Genomic DNA, 12,764 nt, shown 5'->3' on the forward strand with positions numbered 1-12,764 from the left:
AAATTATACACATTCAGATTCAATCTGAGCAATTCAAATTCAATTCCTGCTGGCACAAGATTTATCCCGTACTTCATCCATCAGTATAAACTGAGTAACTATCTCCTAAAGTGCTTTAGGTCATTTTCTTCAGCTAAAACAAGCTTTTCTGACAAAATTTCAAAAGTCTGAGCAAGCAAAGGTGACTCAGTCTACAAGTCTTTGTCTCATTTGAGTTCATGGCCAACACAAGTGGACACACAAAATGCTAACAATGCTACATGCACACACAAGGCACGTGACCCAAGTCTCACGCATTGACYGTGAGACACAYGCGTTTCATGACGTGCACACGCCACACTCTCTCATGCTAAAATGCACGCACACACTGTTTGAAGAAGAACCAAAGGTGCAGCTCATTGTTTTTTCTCTGATTGAACTGGACCGTTGGGATGAACTGCTCACTTTGCCTAAAAAGACCCRTCTCCATCCATTTTTTTTCTTAAACTGTTTTTATTCCTGCACTGGGAGTCCTGTGCACGTGCGTTCAGMGCCGAGAGTCACTCCTGTCAATCAGAGCAGCAGCGCGGGACGAGACAACTCCAGCTCAAACTGATCATTTTCACCTGTTACATGCATGAATGATGTGTTTTATTATAGTTTACCAAACACTATTCTCACGAGGATAAGCTGCATGTGAGAACATCACCTGCAAACAGCTGGAACTGCCATCAGAGAGCTGTTAAATAAAGGGATAGCCCGGCTATTTTTCATTTTTCATTAATTGATTTACTTTGGTGTTTTTAAAGTGCACTTTTGTTGTTTTATAGGTGGCCTACTCTCAGCTACTACCAGTCTAYTTTTGAAGCATCATGCAGCAACCCCAGCTGCAAATGAATCTGCTCCCAGCCTGGTTTACAGAGCAGAATGGAGTTTTTACTGCAAAGTTGTTGTTTTTTTCTGACACGTCTCACTAACATTAATCTCTGGACCCAGCTGCATTTGACTCGTTAATATTCTCACAAAATTAACTGATGTAATCTGAAGCTAACAAAGCATTAAAGTCATTAAATTATTTTACTATGCTGAAACATATTTAGGGTGTTTTTACACACAGTTTTCTTCATCAATATTGATTACCTACAGCTTGGCAAATATCCAAATTAAATGATGACATCATTTAGCAGCTGTTAGATCAGCCAATAGGCGTGCAGTGCTGCATGTGTGAGGGGATCGTTGTGTTTGTTAGCAGATTTAATGTTAGCAGAATTAAATTTAGCAAAAGCTAATTGGTCTTTAAAAAATTCTCAAAGCTGGCCGAACACGCTAATCCGCTAAACGAAAAGTTAGCTTTGCTATTAGTGAAAGTGGTGCCCATCACTGTTTATTAATCATATCGTACCCAGTGTAGATTGCTCTTTAAATGGCCCCAGTTTGGAGAAAATTATTTTTTTTCCTGACAGATTGACAAGCTAATAAATCAAGGTGAATGGCTCTGGGTTGAGGAAGAATAAAGCTCCRTTCACATGGGAACTTTTTTTTGTGAAAACGCTAAAATTTCTCCAAAACGCAGTTATTTGAAAATTATGTGTCCTTTTTTTTTTGTCTCAACTGACAAACACCTGAAGACTTCCTCCTCTGCTTTTATTTACAATTCAGGCATAACTATTGGCATGCTCCACACCTTGTTTCCTGTTTTTGCTGTATTTTTGTGGCAGCGTTACAGCATTTGGCATGACTATAACCCTGTTTTTGGGTCATTTTTGCTGTTTCAGTGTGGATGAAGACATTTCAAAAAAACTGTGTTTCAGGGTTCCTGCAGAYCCTTAAAATGTCTTAAAAGTCACTGAATTCATCAATCCAAAAATAAGGCCTTAATTAGACTTAAAATGTCTTAAATCAATCTTTCAGAAGTCTTAAAAATGTTAACACATTGTAAATAGGATGATTGTAATTAATCTCAAATATTAAAATAATTGGTAAATTTTTTTAAATATTCACATGCAGACATTCCCCTTTGACATCACTTCCTGTTATTTCACATGYATATATCTCAATTGTTCATCTGAGCAATGTGAAATTTGTTTTGTAATATGTTAATAATGTTGTCTTTCCAAAAATGCATTGACTTTTCTTACAAAAAAAGTTATGTCACAGGCACTTTAAGGTTTCATCTAAAGCAAATAGGGGTTGAGACCCCATTGTGGGTCCTAAAACCCCAAATTTTGTGTCATTAGAGAATTTCCAGTAATTAAATTAAGTTCAAAACTGACTGCTAAGAACGTTTTTGCTATAGTTCGATATGGATAAAAACAATTGGTCTATTAGGAATATTTGAATACTTCAACCAAAAATACTTTGATTCATGAATTTCTGCCAGTATTTTTTTGTCATTTGTGTTTATTATGAAATTGATCTTAAATTTATTTTCACTTGGCATTAAAAAGTCTTAAAAAGTCTTAAATTTAACTTGCTTTAAACCAGGGGTCCCCAAACTTTTTCCTGTAAGGGCCACATAACTTTTCCCTTCTCTGGTGGGGGGCCGGAGTCAGTTTGTAACAGAAAAAGTGTGACTATTACAGGAGTGCCTAAATGTAAAAATTTATTGTTTTCCAGAAAGCACAATCAAAAAACCCTCTCTGGGTTCTTCACAGTTTGTATTCTGCTGAGCTAACAGTCCACTTTTTAGCTTTGAGAGTTTGTTTGCTCGCATTTGACCTTACAAGCTATCATACTTGTCTTTGTGGCGGGATTCATAGTGTCGCCGCAGATTGTATTCTTTGAATACCACCACCGCCTCTTGACAGATGAACAAAAAAATAATCGTTTGTCCACTGCAGCTTAAATGCCCTGCATTCTGAATCAATTTTTCTCTTACCTAATCTTTTCGCCATTATTCCGTTCTCTCTTTGAGAGAGGCGGGTTTAGGATTTTTTTTCTGGGGGTTGCCAGATAGGGGCACATACCGCTGAAGGGTGGAACAGAATGTCACGTTATATGTGTTTATGTATGAAACAGTTACTAACTAATAATAGTGAATAATGAAAATAGTTCATAACTAAGGAACATTTTATTGCAAAAGTCCAACTTTACACTCAAATATAAATACACATGTATGAAAAAAAAACCTAAATGCTCTCTGGTATTGTTCTGGGGGCCGGACCAAATGGGGAGGCGGGCCGAATCCGGCCCGCGGGCCGTAGTTTGGGGATCACTGCTTTAAACTATAGGAACCCTGGTGTTTACAAGGATATTTTTAGAAACAAGTTCTGTGCCAAGGTCCAGACATGTGTCTAACTTCTTTCAGAAAAAAAATACTTTTTTCCTTTTCTACATCTGGCAAAAGCTGGATCCTCTGTGTGCCACGTCTTTCTGATAATTATTATGATTTGAGTAAAAAGCTGTCATTCATGATCAGCAGATATTTATTCAGTTATATTCACTGTCATAACGATTTAAATTCCACAGATGCCGGATATTTTATTACCAAATTTATAAAAACTAAGTGGTGTTTTTTTGTCATGACCCTATCATGTTAAAACATGCACTTCTATAGTTTCATGTCTTCAGGCATAAGCTTCTTTATGAGCATTTTGCTTCAACGTCAACTTTTACATTTCAGCGTTATCCCTCCAGGTATCCTGTGATAATCCTGATGGAAGTGCCCCGGAGTTGTTGTAAACAAAACAAACCTTTCTCTAACTAAAGATTGTGGAAAGATGTGATTTTAGGTTTGAGACATGGTCGTATATTGTGTCTGTTATATTTCAAAAGCTTTGATTCCTTTAAGAGGGTCAAAATGGTCCTGTGGGTAAAAGTGTTACCCACCACAGGTTTAGATACTACAGGAGACACTTTTTGAACTGTTTGTGTTCAGTTCCTGCCTCCAACGGCAGCTTTTCAAACCATTATTCCATCTGGTTGGTATTTATCATTACTGATTAAATGCGGATACAAACAGAAATCAGGTAAATAGACGTATAATGTCCATTTAAGGCTGGAAACTACTTCAGTAGTAACTTATACTGTATTTGTGTTGCTAGTGAAAAAGGTTTTCTGTTCTGTTTGTTGACGTTGTGCTTTATTGTTCGAGGCCTCCTGAACAAATCCATGGCAGTCGTCTTGGCACGAGCGCTCGATGACATATGACAGAAACTCCAGCCATCAATAGTGGTACCCTGCGATGTCACCATGTGAATGTGTGAAAAAATGGGCCTGGGTCTGACAGAGAAGCCACTGCCATCGGACAATGGGTTCCTAGTGTCTAAAGCTCTAAAAGCCATTATTCATACTTATTAATAACCGTTTTTTTCTCTCATACGAGTCAACATCCTTATTGGCTTCATGCACTGTCACTCTTTTGTGTTTGGCAACTTAAATGTTTGTGGGCGTCTTAAGTTTCGACTCTGCTCACTGAGGTCACATTTATGGTTGTTGGTCTCAGAGTTGTGGCAACAAAACCCATTGGATGCTGCCACTGCCACTGGGGGTGAGTCAATGCGCTTTACTGGTTGGTGAACTTTGTCGGCTAAAGSAGATGGTTCATTCTTTCTGGTTTGAAGCTTCCCTCTTGCTCCCCTTTAAGAGACTGTTGTAGTTGATTTCTTAAAGGATGCTGAGATAATTATGGGAACAGCTGTAAGGTGAGCAGAAATCCATTAAATGTTGCTTTGTTAAAGTTACATTTGCTACACTTACACCGCAGATGGATTACTTTATCTCTACAGAAACAGAAAAGTGACTGTTATTGCCGTCCGGGAGGATTATTTAAAGCTGGCTTGAGGAGGAGTGAGACTGTTGCTGTTTATATCTACAGAAGATGCAGATCAGGATGTGTGGAGAGGAATCCCTGAGCTCTGACTGGATGAAGTCATCCAAAGCAAGAAATTAAATCAGAGCACAAAGATAAAGAGAATGATGTGTGACAACAAATCACACTGAGCAGCTGCTAGCAGAACGTTACGACTGGGCTTTTAATTAGCTTTCCACTGAAGCTGTTGGTATTATTCTCTCCATTCTGGGGGATTTTATTCATGCGTGTCTCAGTCTGGATTAGGTATTATTACGTCAGTAATTCTGTTCATAGATGATAATTAATCTGTGAATAAGCCTGTCACAAATATTATCCAACAGCAGCCTGGGTTGTTGTCTAATGTTTGCTACAGCTTTTTTTCCCCTTTTTTATTAAATGAGGTGAGTAGAGTCCTTAAACTTATTTTGCATCATTATTTTCCACTATTTTCATCTTCTTCTGCTATAATGTAGCAGTTACCTGTCCTATTTCTGGAAGAGCTGAACTTAAGAGTGTAAAATCAGAGGTGTCTTAAGGGGTGAGCATGCGGGGGCCACAGAAAATCATGGGGTGGCACCMAAACCAAAATAAATGAAATAATTTCAGTAGTTTTGTCATATTGTTATATATAGGTTATTTGACAAATACAGCAATATAGGAGTTAGGAAATCACCTTCTGATATACATAGACATAGGCAGTGGTGGGCATCGTTCCGCTAACAGCTAACAGAGGATATAATTTTTCGATTAGTGAATTTGATTTATCATAAATTTTGAAAATCATTAGCGGATAAATAAGCTTCCGCTAAATAAGGTTTTGCAAACKTTAGGTGTGCTAACAGCTAACAAATTAACATCAGCAGGTTTGTGTCAGTCTCACCAGACTTCAGCTTGAGGGAAACAAAGATATGTGACACAGACTGAGCGATAGTCATATTAGCAATTAGCTGTTAGCATTAGCTTTAGCTAAATGATTTTTGTTTCTTTTGAGTTAGCGTTTACTATATTTTTAGTTAGCGCATTGAGTTGGTGAAGCTCATCTATGCCCAACACTGTACATAAATCTACTTAATTTAATTTTTATTTACAGTTGATATTACTCATTCAGTAAAGCTCTGCCACTACACCTACCTTTTAAATTTATATTTATTAAAATAAATAAATAAATAAATAAATAAACAGTAATTAACCGCTCAAGACCTTGCTTCCCAATGTTGAGGACTATGGTTTCAGATGGGTTTTCTTTATTTAGGGGGACAAAAATTAGAGTTGCATTTTTTATTGTAAATAAAATATGTTTATACTATATGTATTTTTAACTCATGGTTGCTCAAAAATATTTTTGATTTTTTGTTTTTAAGGTTCTAATAATCCTATATAGATAAAGGAGCACAAAAATGCACACCAAGCAAAAGTGCCAGGCCAAGGGGGCTGATGCCCCCCGTGTACAATGATTTAAAAAAAATACATGGCTAAAATATTTCAGATTGTAGCAAAAAATGTGGCAGTAAAAGATGCTAATAAATTATTACTGATAGAAAATAATAAAGTTGCAATTATTTTTTTGAAAATGATGAAACATCTTGCATTTTATCWGCACTACTCATGAAGACTTGGTGTTTTTGAAGTGACGCTTTGTTGTTTCTCTAAATTTGACTCTTATCTCATTTCCTTCTTTTTTTTGCCACTTTCATCTTTAGTTGTTACTCAAGCGGCCACTTTTTTACCTTCACTTTCATCTTTTCTGCAGCACAAAGAGAAAACAAAAGTCAGCCAGTCYGAGTACTTCACAAAGAGAAACAAATTCCTGCTCAGCCATGGCAGACCACAAGTAAGTTTTACTTCAAATTCACATTTTATGTCATTAAATTCACATCTGTTTTCTCGCCTTTGGATTTATAACCCTTCACCTTTATGTCAGGATACATGATCTACTCATTTAAGCATCAAAGCACCTCTAATATTTCTCGTTGGTGAACATTGATGATATCTCACAAGCAAGTTCTATCTCGACATGAACAAATGATTCACTGATTTCAGCATAATCAGATCTTGTAAGACAAAGTATTAGATCAGATACACTTATTCTAAAAACTCTTTGTTTTCTGGTCTTCCAGTTGTGGGTTGTGACTTTTGTTTTTTTTTTCTTTCATAGAAATTTTAAATATAATTAATATATAAAATAATAGTCATGGATCTGACATTAAAAGTGGGTTTAATAGAGGCACATTAAGTTACAGCAACTGAAAAAATAACTGACAAAAAAAATCTTTTGATTAATGTTCTTCCCCAGAGACAACATAGATGACTTCAAAGTGCAGACAGCCAAGCACCCAAACCACAGCTCAGCCCCTTTACGGCCACATACCGAACAGTCCAAAGACCGAGCCTCCAAAAGGCTTTCCACCGAGTCTAACGGCACCAGCGACGGAGGCGTGGGCTCGTCCACGCCGGTGGAACTGACCGCTTTGGAAGAATCCTTCCGACGCTTCGCCATCCACGGCGACACTCGTGCTACCGGCAAGGACATGCACGGCAAAAACTGGTCCAAGCTCTGCAAAGACTGCGGCGTGATTGACGGCAAGAGTATCACCCTGACTGACGTGGACATCGTCTTCAGCAAAGTCAAGTAAGAAAGTCACCAACATTACTCCGCAGAGTGAAACCTGTTAGGTAATTATATGCTCCTGAATAAATCTGTTCAGGCTTTTACATCCGGGAGATGTAGCTCAGTTTATTTGGTTTTATCCCAGTGGATTAATCAGTGGTTCACTTTATTCTAATCAGTGGTTATTAGTTAGCATTAGCTTTCTGTAATTTTCCTGTTTATTGGTTTGGCATTTAGGTAGCAAATTTTTTAGTAAGTGGATTAGTAGGCCTGTCACRATAACACATTTTACTGAACGATAAAYTGTCTCAGAAATTATTGCGATAAACGATAATATTGTWGGAGACCAGTTTTAACTAATATAATCATATAACAACCCCTGTTTAGAGAAGTTTACTTTAAAATTAACATAGTKTAAAAGGAAAAAACAACTGTTGGCAATCCCAAGGCGTCACCAGCTGTATGAAGGTGTCAGAAAACTGAAGACGCTCCTCTGGCTAAATGCCTGTTCACAGGCTCTCATGCTACAGAGGTTAGAGACCATCACCTGGCAAACACCTGGCACCTGAGTTCACTGCTCTCTAYGCTAAGAAGTAAAGAAGAGGGAGACATGAAGAAAACACTAAAGCAGGCAAATGAAAATTGTCTTTATTTAAAATTTATCTTCCTCAATGTAATTTATCATCCGATTAATTGATTTGTTGTTTACTGTGACAGGCCTACGGATTAGTAGTTAGCAAAGCTAACTTTTTGTTTAGTTGAGCCCACCACTGGTACTTGATCCGAACCTATCTCAGGTTGTGTAATACAGAACTGTATTGAACCCATAGATTTAGGTTAGAAAATGGCCAAAAAAAGATGATAAATTATGTCAGATATGTGGTTGTGGAAACATAATGTGCAGACGAACTCTTCTGACAATGAATTTTAAAGCCTATGTTTTAAAAAATAGAGTTCAAAAGATTTAATTTCTATATTTTAGCACTAAGTCAATCATCTCTGACAGCAGAAAACTCACAATCGGAGCAGCTTGCACAAGTTTTTTGAAACTTACTCTTCTTTCTCGTCTGATTTTGATTCAGACGGAGCTGTCCGTCAGAACAAAAAAAGGACAGAATGCAGCTCGTCAGTTTCCTCAGGCTGCAGTGATTCAGACTTTGGTGATGTGTAGCCCAGTAATAAGCTCTGACCTCAATATTGTTTGACATCTGGAATGAAATAAATCTTTGGCACATTCACAAAGTGTTTCAACTACTCAGACCATCCTTTCTATGGTTAAATTATTGGTTTTCCATTGTATGCAGTGTAATAAAACTTGTGTAAAGAGGAACACAGGGGTATAAAAAAKATTTCATTCATTCACAGCGCTGCATTCTTATTGAATGACATGAAGAAGTTTATTTTGCAYGACAGCATCTGAACTGTGAAGCTTWTCGTTCATCAATAACACGTTCAAACAAGCACGGAGAGGCAAAAATAAAGGTGTGCTCAAGAAGTTCACATTGATTCAGTGGATTTTACATCTTCTGTTCTGCACATCTAGACYTGACTTWTAGTCATTTATTATAYGCTTTTGTGTACAAAATATTTCAAGGCTCAAAATTATTTGATTGCTTTAATTCAATTATTCTATTTTATTAAAATACTGTCAGTGGATCAATCAAACTTAACTTTAATGATACCTGAAGAAAAACTCCCTTGTTGCTAAATAGGGAAGCAAACAATTAATCGACTTACAATTAATTCTCGAATAATGGTTTATTAGATTAAAATTTCTTCCGTTCGATTAATTTCAGTGTAGTTTTGCCTTCATCTAGTAGAGGGCGATGCTGCTTTCAGCCTGGTCTTACTCTAAAACCGGCCCTGTTGAGCTGAGCAGAGAGCCGCGTCGTCGTAATTAAACTCACAAATCTTGTTTATTTTGCGACACAACAATAATAATGGACTAAACCAAACTCGAAGGAAAACTGAAAGCTGTACCGGACCATCCAGCTGTATGACGCTAAAGGCAGGAGAGCAAGACGACAGAACGGTAAGCTAACTGTGGCTAACGTTAGCTTCTTCTTGTTGAGTTTAACTTGTGTGAAACAACAAAAACAAATAAAGTTACAGTCGCTACAAATAATTAACGTGAAGTTAATCTGTGTGGCATAACCTGGCCATTAAACCAATCAAATGAACAGTAGCTGACATTAGATTAGCCCAGATAGAACCACAGGGAWTGTAAAACAGTTCCAGTAYTCATTTGTACTTTCACGTCTTTCAGGGATATTTTATTATGTTTATAGTTTGTTTTTGAGTTAATCTTTATCTTAAAATATTAGTCGATCGATAAGATCAATCAACTTTAGATTAATCAATTAATCGATAACTTGCATCCCTATTGCTAAATTTAGATTAAAAAAAGATTGAATTAGTGTGAAAATAAAGTTACCTCTTGGACAGCATATTCACATCTTAGTAAATGTAATATTTTCTTTTCTTTGTTGGAGCAGCTGACAAGGGAAAGTTTTACAGGAACAGAGAGTTGAGGATGACAAATTAAAAAAACCTTATGAATGCATTCGGGATGTGTGCTTGTTGCTTAGTAACGGCGGAGAAATGATGTCACACGTAATGTCAGAAGAGGCTTCGGGCCGTGTGTGCTGAGCTCACTGCTACTGTAACATTTATAACTCTGAGCACCACAATCCCTCCTCAATTAAGGTTGGTTTAAACTCAACAAGAGGCAAGATATCTCCTGAAAAGTTATTTTTCACAAGGACTTTTTATACGAATTATACTCAGACATTGCATCAGAGAACTCACGGGGAAACCCTTAAGTAATGCATACATCACACAGGAACACCACCACATTGAAAATATAAAATTAGTACAAAAAATGACAACATTTTCAGACTTGGCATGAACAGACCAGTTTCCAAAAGTCGGTTCAAAATAATAAGTCAACGCGTCACTACGCTCGATTGAGGCATACTTGTGTATTGGCGCTSTCTGCTCAGATCTACTTCCATGAGGTCTTTGAACATCTTTATAAGTTTTGTTGGAACAGTTGTAAAGATGGCTGTATTTTCTGAAAGTCTTGGAAAGCTGCTCCTCAGAGGAGCAGTTGAAGCAGCAGTGTACTGCAGCAGCTTTTACACATCAACCAGCCGGTTCAGATGTTATAAGTCCATTAAATGGATGTTATCAGCGGTTATCAGTCCCATAGAATGGCTTCAGATTGTTTACCTACTAATACATTGGAAGGCAGCAATCTGCCGGACTCCGGTYTACTTAAACCTAGCCCAGGTCATTTTCTCTAAAATTAACCTTAGTGGCTTTATGCCTCATAACCAGCTGACAGTCTGAAGCCATTCTATGGGACTGATAACCTRCTAGRSGGCAYAGTYRGGACAGTCTGAAGCCATTCTATGGGACTGATAACCGCTGATAACGTCCATTCAATGGACTGATAACATCCGAAGCGGGTGCATCAACGCCCACAATAAGGTTCTGACCAATCAACAACATTTGGCGCATATCTCTGCTAGAAATAAAGTTCTGCCAGGTGTTTGTGTACAGAGCAGATTTTATGAGTTCATGTGAGAAAAAAATTGTGTAATTTTCACCACACGGCTACGTCAATGAGCACAAATTTCTTGATGTCTCACCAAGTATAAATCAGCCTTTAGCCAGTTCAGTCATATGGATTTATGGGCTAAATATCCGAATGCACAATACAAACTATACGTTGCATCAAGATCTTTTTGCCAACGTAATCATTTCTTCTCCTGAAGGTTACATTTGTGAGGCCAGGAGTTGTTTTCTTTTTCTTATCGTTATCCAATGTTTTTCTTGGCGAGCATAAAAGGGAACCTTGTTTACGTTCTGCTCTACTGGTGGGCAGCAATGAGAAATTTACCTACTACACGATTTCATCACTGTAGAAATAAAAAGCGAGGGACAAAAGAATATTTTAAGTCTTTAACACACGTTAGTCAATTTGTTGTACATGTTGGGTTTTGAAATGTGTAAATTTTACAGGATCTGAGACATTCAACATGGTACAGCATACGTTTTTGTTTTTTCTTACAAGAGCCCCGGCTGTGGAGAATGCTGTGGAGGAGAGTACAGTAAAATCTGTTCACAGCCACCCACAGGATCAGAAGAAGAGTTACAGTACTGGGGGATGGGCTCAGTTTTTATGTAGTTTTTGACTTCAGGCATGACAGAGCAGGGGAGGGCTGCACACGACCACTTTCTCTTTAATCATCTTCAAAGCTCTTTTCATGCAAGCACAAATTAAACATCTTAATTAGCACTGGCTTATCGCAGAATGGCTAAATGAGTCTGGATCTAATATGGACGTCTGTCTCTTTTTTTTCAAGGTACCAGAACAACAACAAAGTAGACATCTGGTATAGCATATTCAATTAGTATCTTCTGAAGGCTTTATTTTCCAGACCTGGTTATATTTAACATCACTGATCACTGGTGACAAGACTGTTTGTGTTGGTATGCTTTAAACTACTATATAAATAACAGTTATCCGTTTTGGACAGAAGCAGAAAGTCCAGTATTCCTCCTGATGTTAGACAAGTTGGGATAAAAGAGCTCTAAAATGTTCACAGCTGAAAGGTTGCCCAAATAAATAAAGTCAAAGAACGAGTCCAACTGATAAAAAAACTTAAACATTATTGTTTGCTGTAGTTGTTACTATGACATCAGGTTGCCTTGGAAGATTTTAGGCTTTATAGGGTGTTATTTGGGCGATTTGTCACCACAGCAGTGGCTGTTTGTGTTTGTGTTACTAAGAGCTTTAAATGTGGAAGTAGAACRGGGAAAAGGGCAAGCTAAATGATGATGATTATGATCTATGGAGTGGTATTTTCACTAGATGAAATGCCATAACTCTCAGTTACTTGGTTGTTTTCAGCACGGTTTAAATGTCAACTGAAATCACTATTTGACTGTGAAGCTTTTAATGGTCATAGTCTCAAATRATTCAATTCAAGTCAGTTCGTTTATATAGTGCCAAGTCACAGCATACATCATCTCAGGGCATTGTACAGCCAGTGATCTGATCAACAGCTTCTCTTGTTTATCTTGCTAGTACATCATATCTCTGTTGTCTAATATATTAGCTTTTTTTGTTTTGTTTTGTTTTTCAGACATTCCTAAACAGCCTCCCGATTCTCCCTGGGTTAATAATAGAAGTCATCAAAGCTGCTTGGCTGCCCTTTCAGATTTTTTTTAAACAAAAAAAATTTTTTTAAAAATCAGAATTGCAGTGCATGTATTGTACCGGGGCAAAATACGTAGGTTCAGGTAACGTGTTCAGAGATTCATAGGTACTGGGTAACATAGGTACAAAGGAACGTAGATACTGGGTAACATAGGTAC

General features: G+C 37.4%; 1 protein-coding gene across 1 annotated transcript in view; it reads left to right on the forward strand.

The window, feature by feature from the left end:
* The window catches only part of tppp (tubulin polymerization promoting protein), a 22,703-nt gene that overhangs the window by 8,466 nt on the left and 1,473 nt on the right, over window positions 1–12,764 (forward strand). The window contains exons 2-3 of the mRNA XM_014008789.1: window positions 6,522–6,602; window positions 7,065–7,400. Of these exons, the coding sequence (XP_013864243.1) occupies window positions 6,589–6,602; window positions 7,065–7,400 (350 nt within the window). The 5' untranslated portion in view covers window positions 6,522–6,588. The remainder of the gene's footprint in view (window positions 1–6,521; window positions 6,603–7,064; window positions 7,401–12,764) is intronic.

The sequence above is a fragment of the Austrofundulus limnaeus genome, unplaced genomic scaffold (assembly GCF_001266775.1).
Source record: "Austrofundulus limnaeus strain Quisiro unplaced genomic scaffold, Austrofundulus_limnaeus-1.0 Scaffold52, whole genome shotgun sequence".
NCBI lineage: Eukaryota > Metazoa > Chordata > Actinopteri > Cyprinodontiformes > Rivulidae > Austrofundulus > Austrofundulus limnaeus.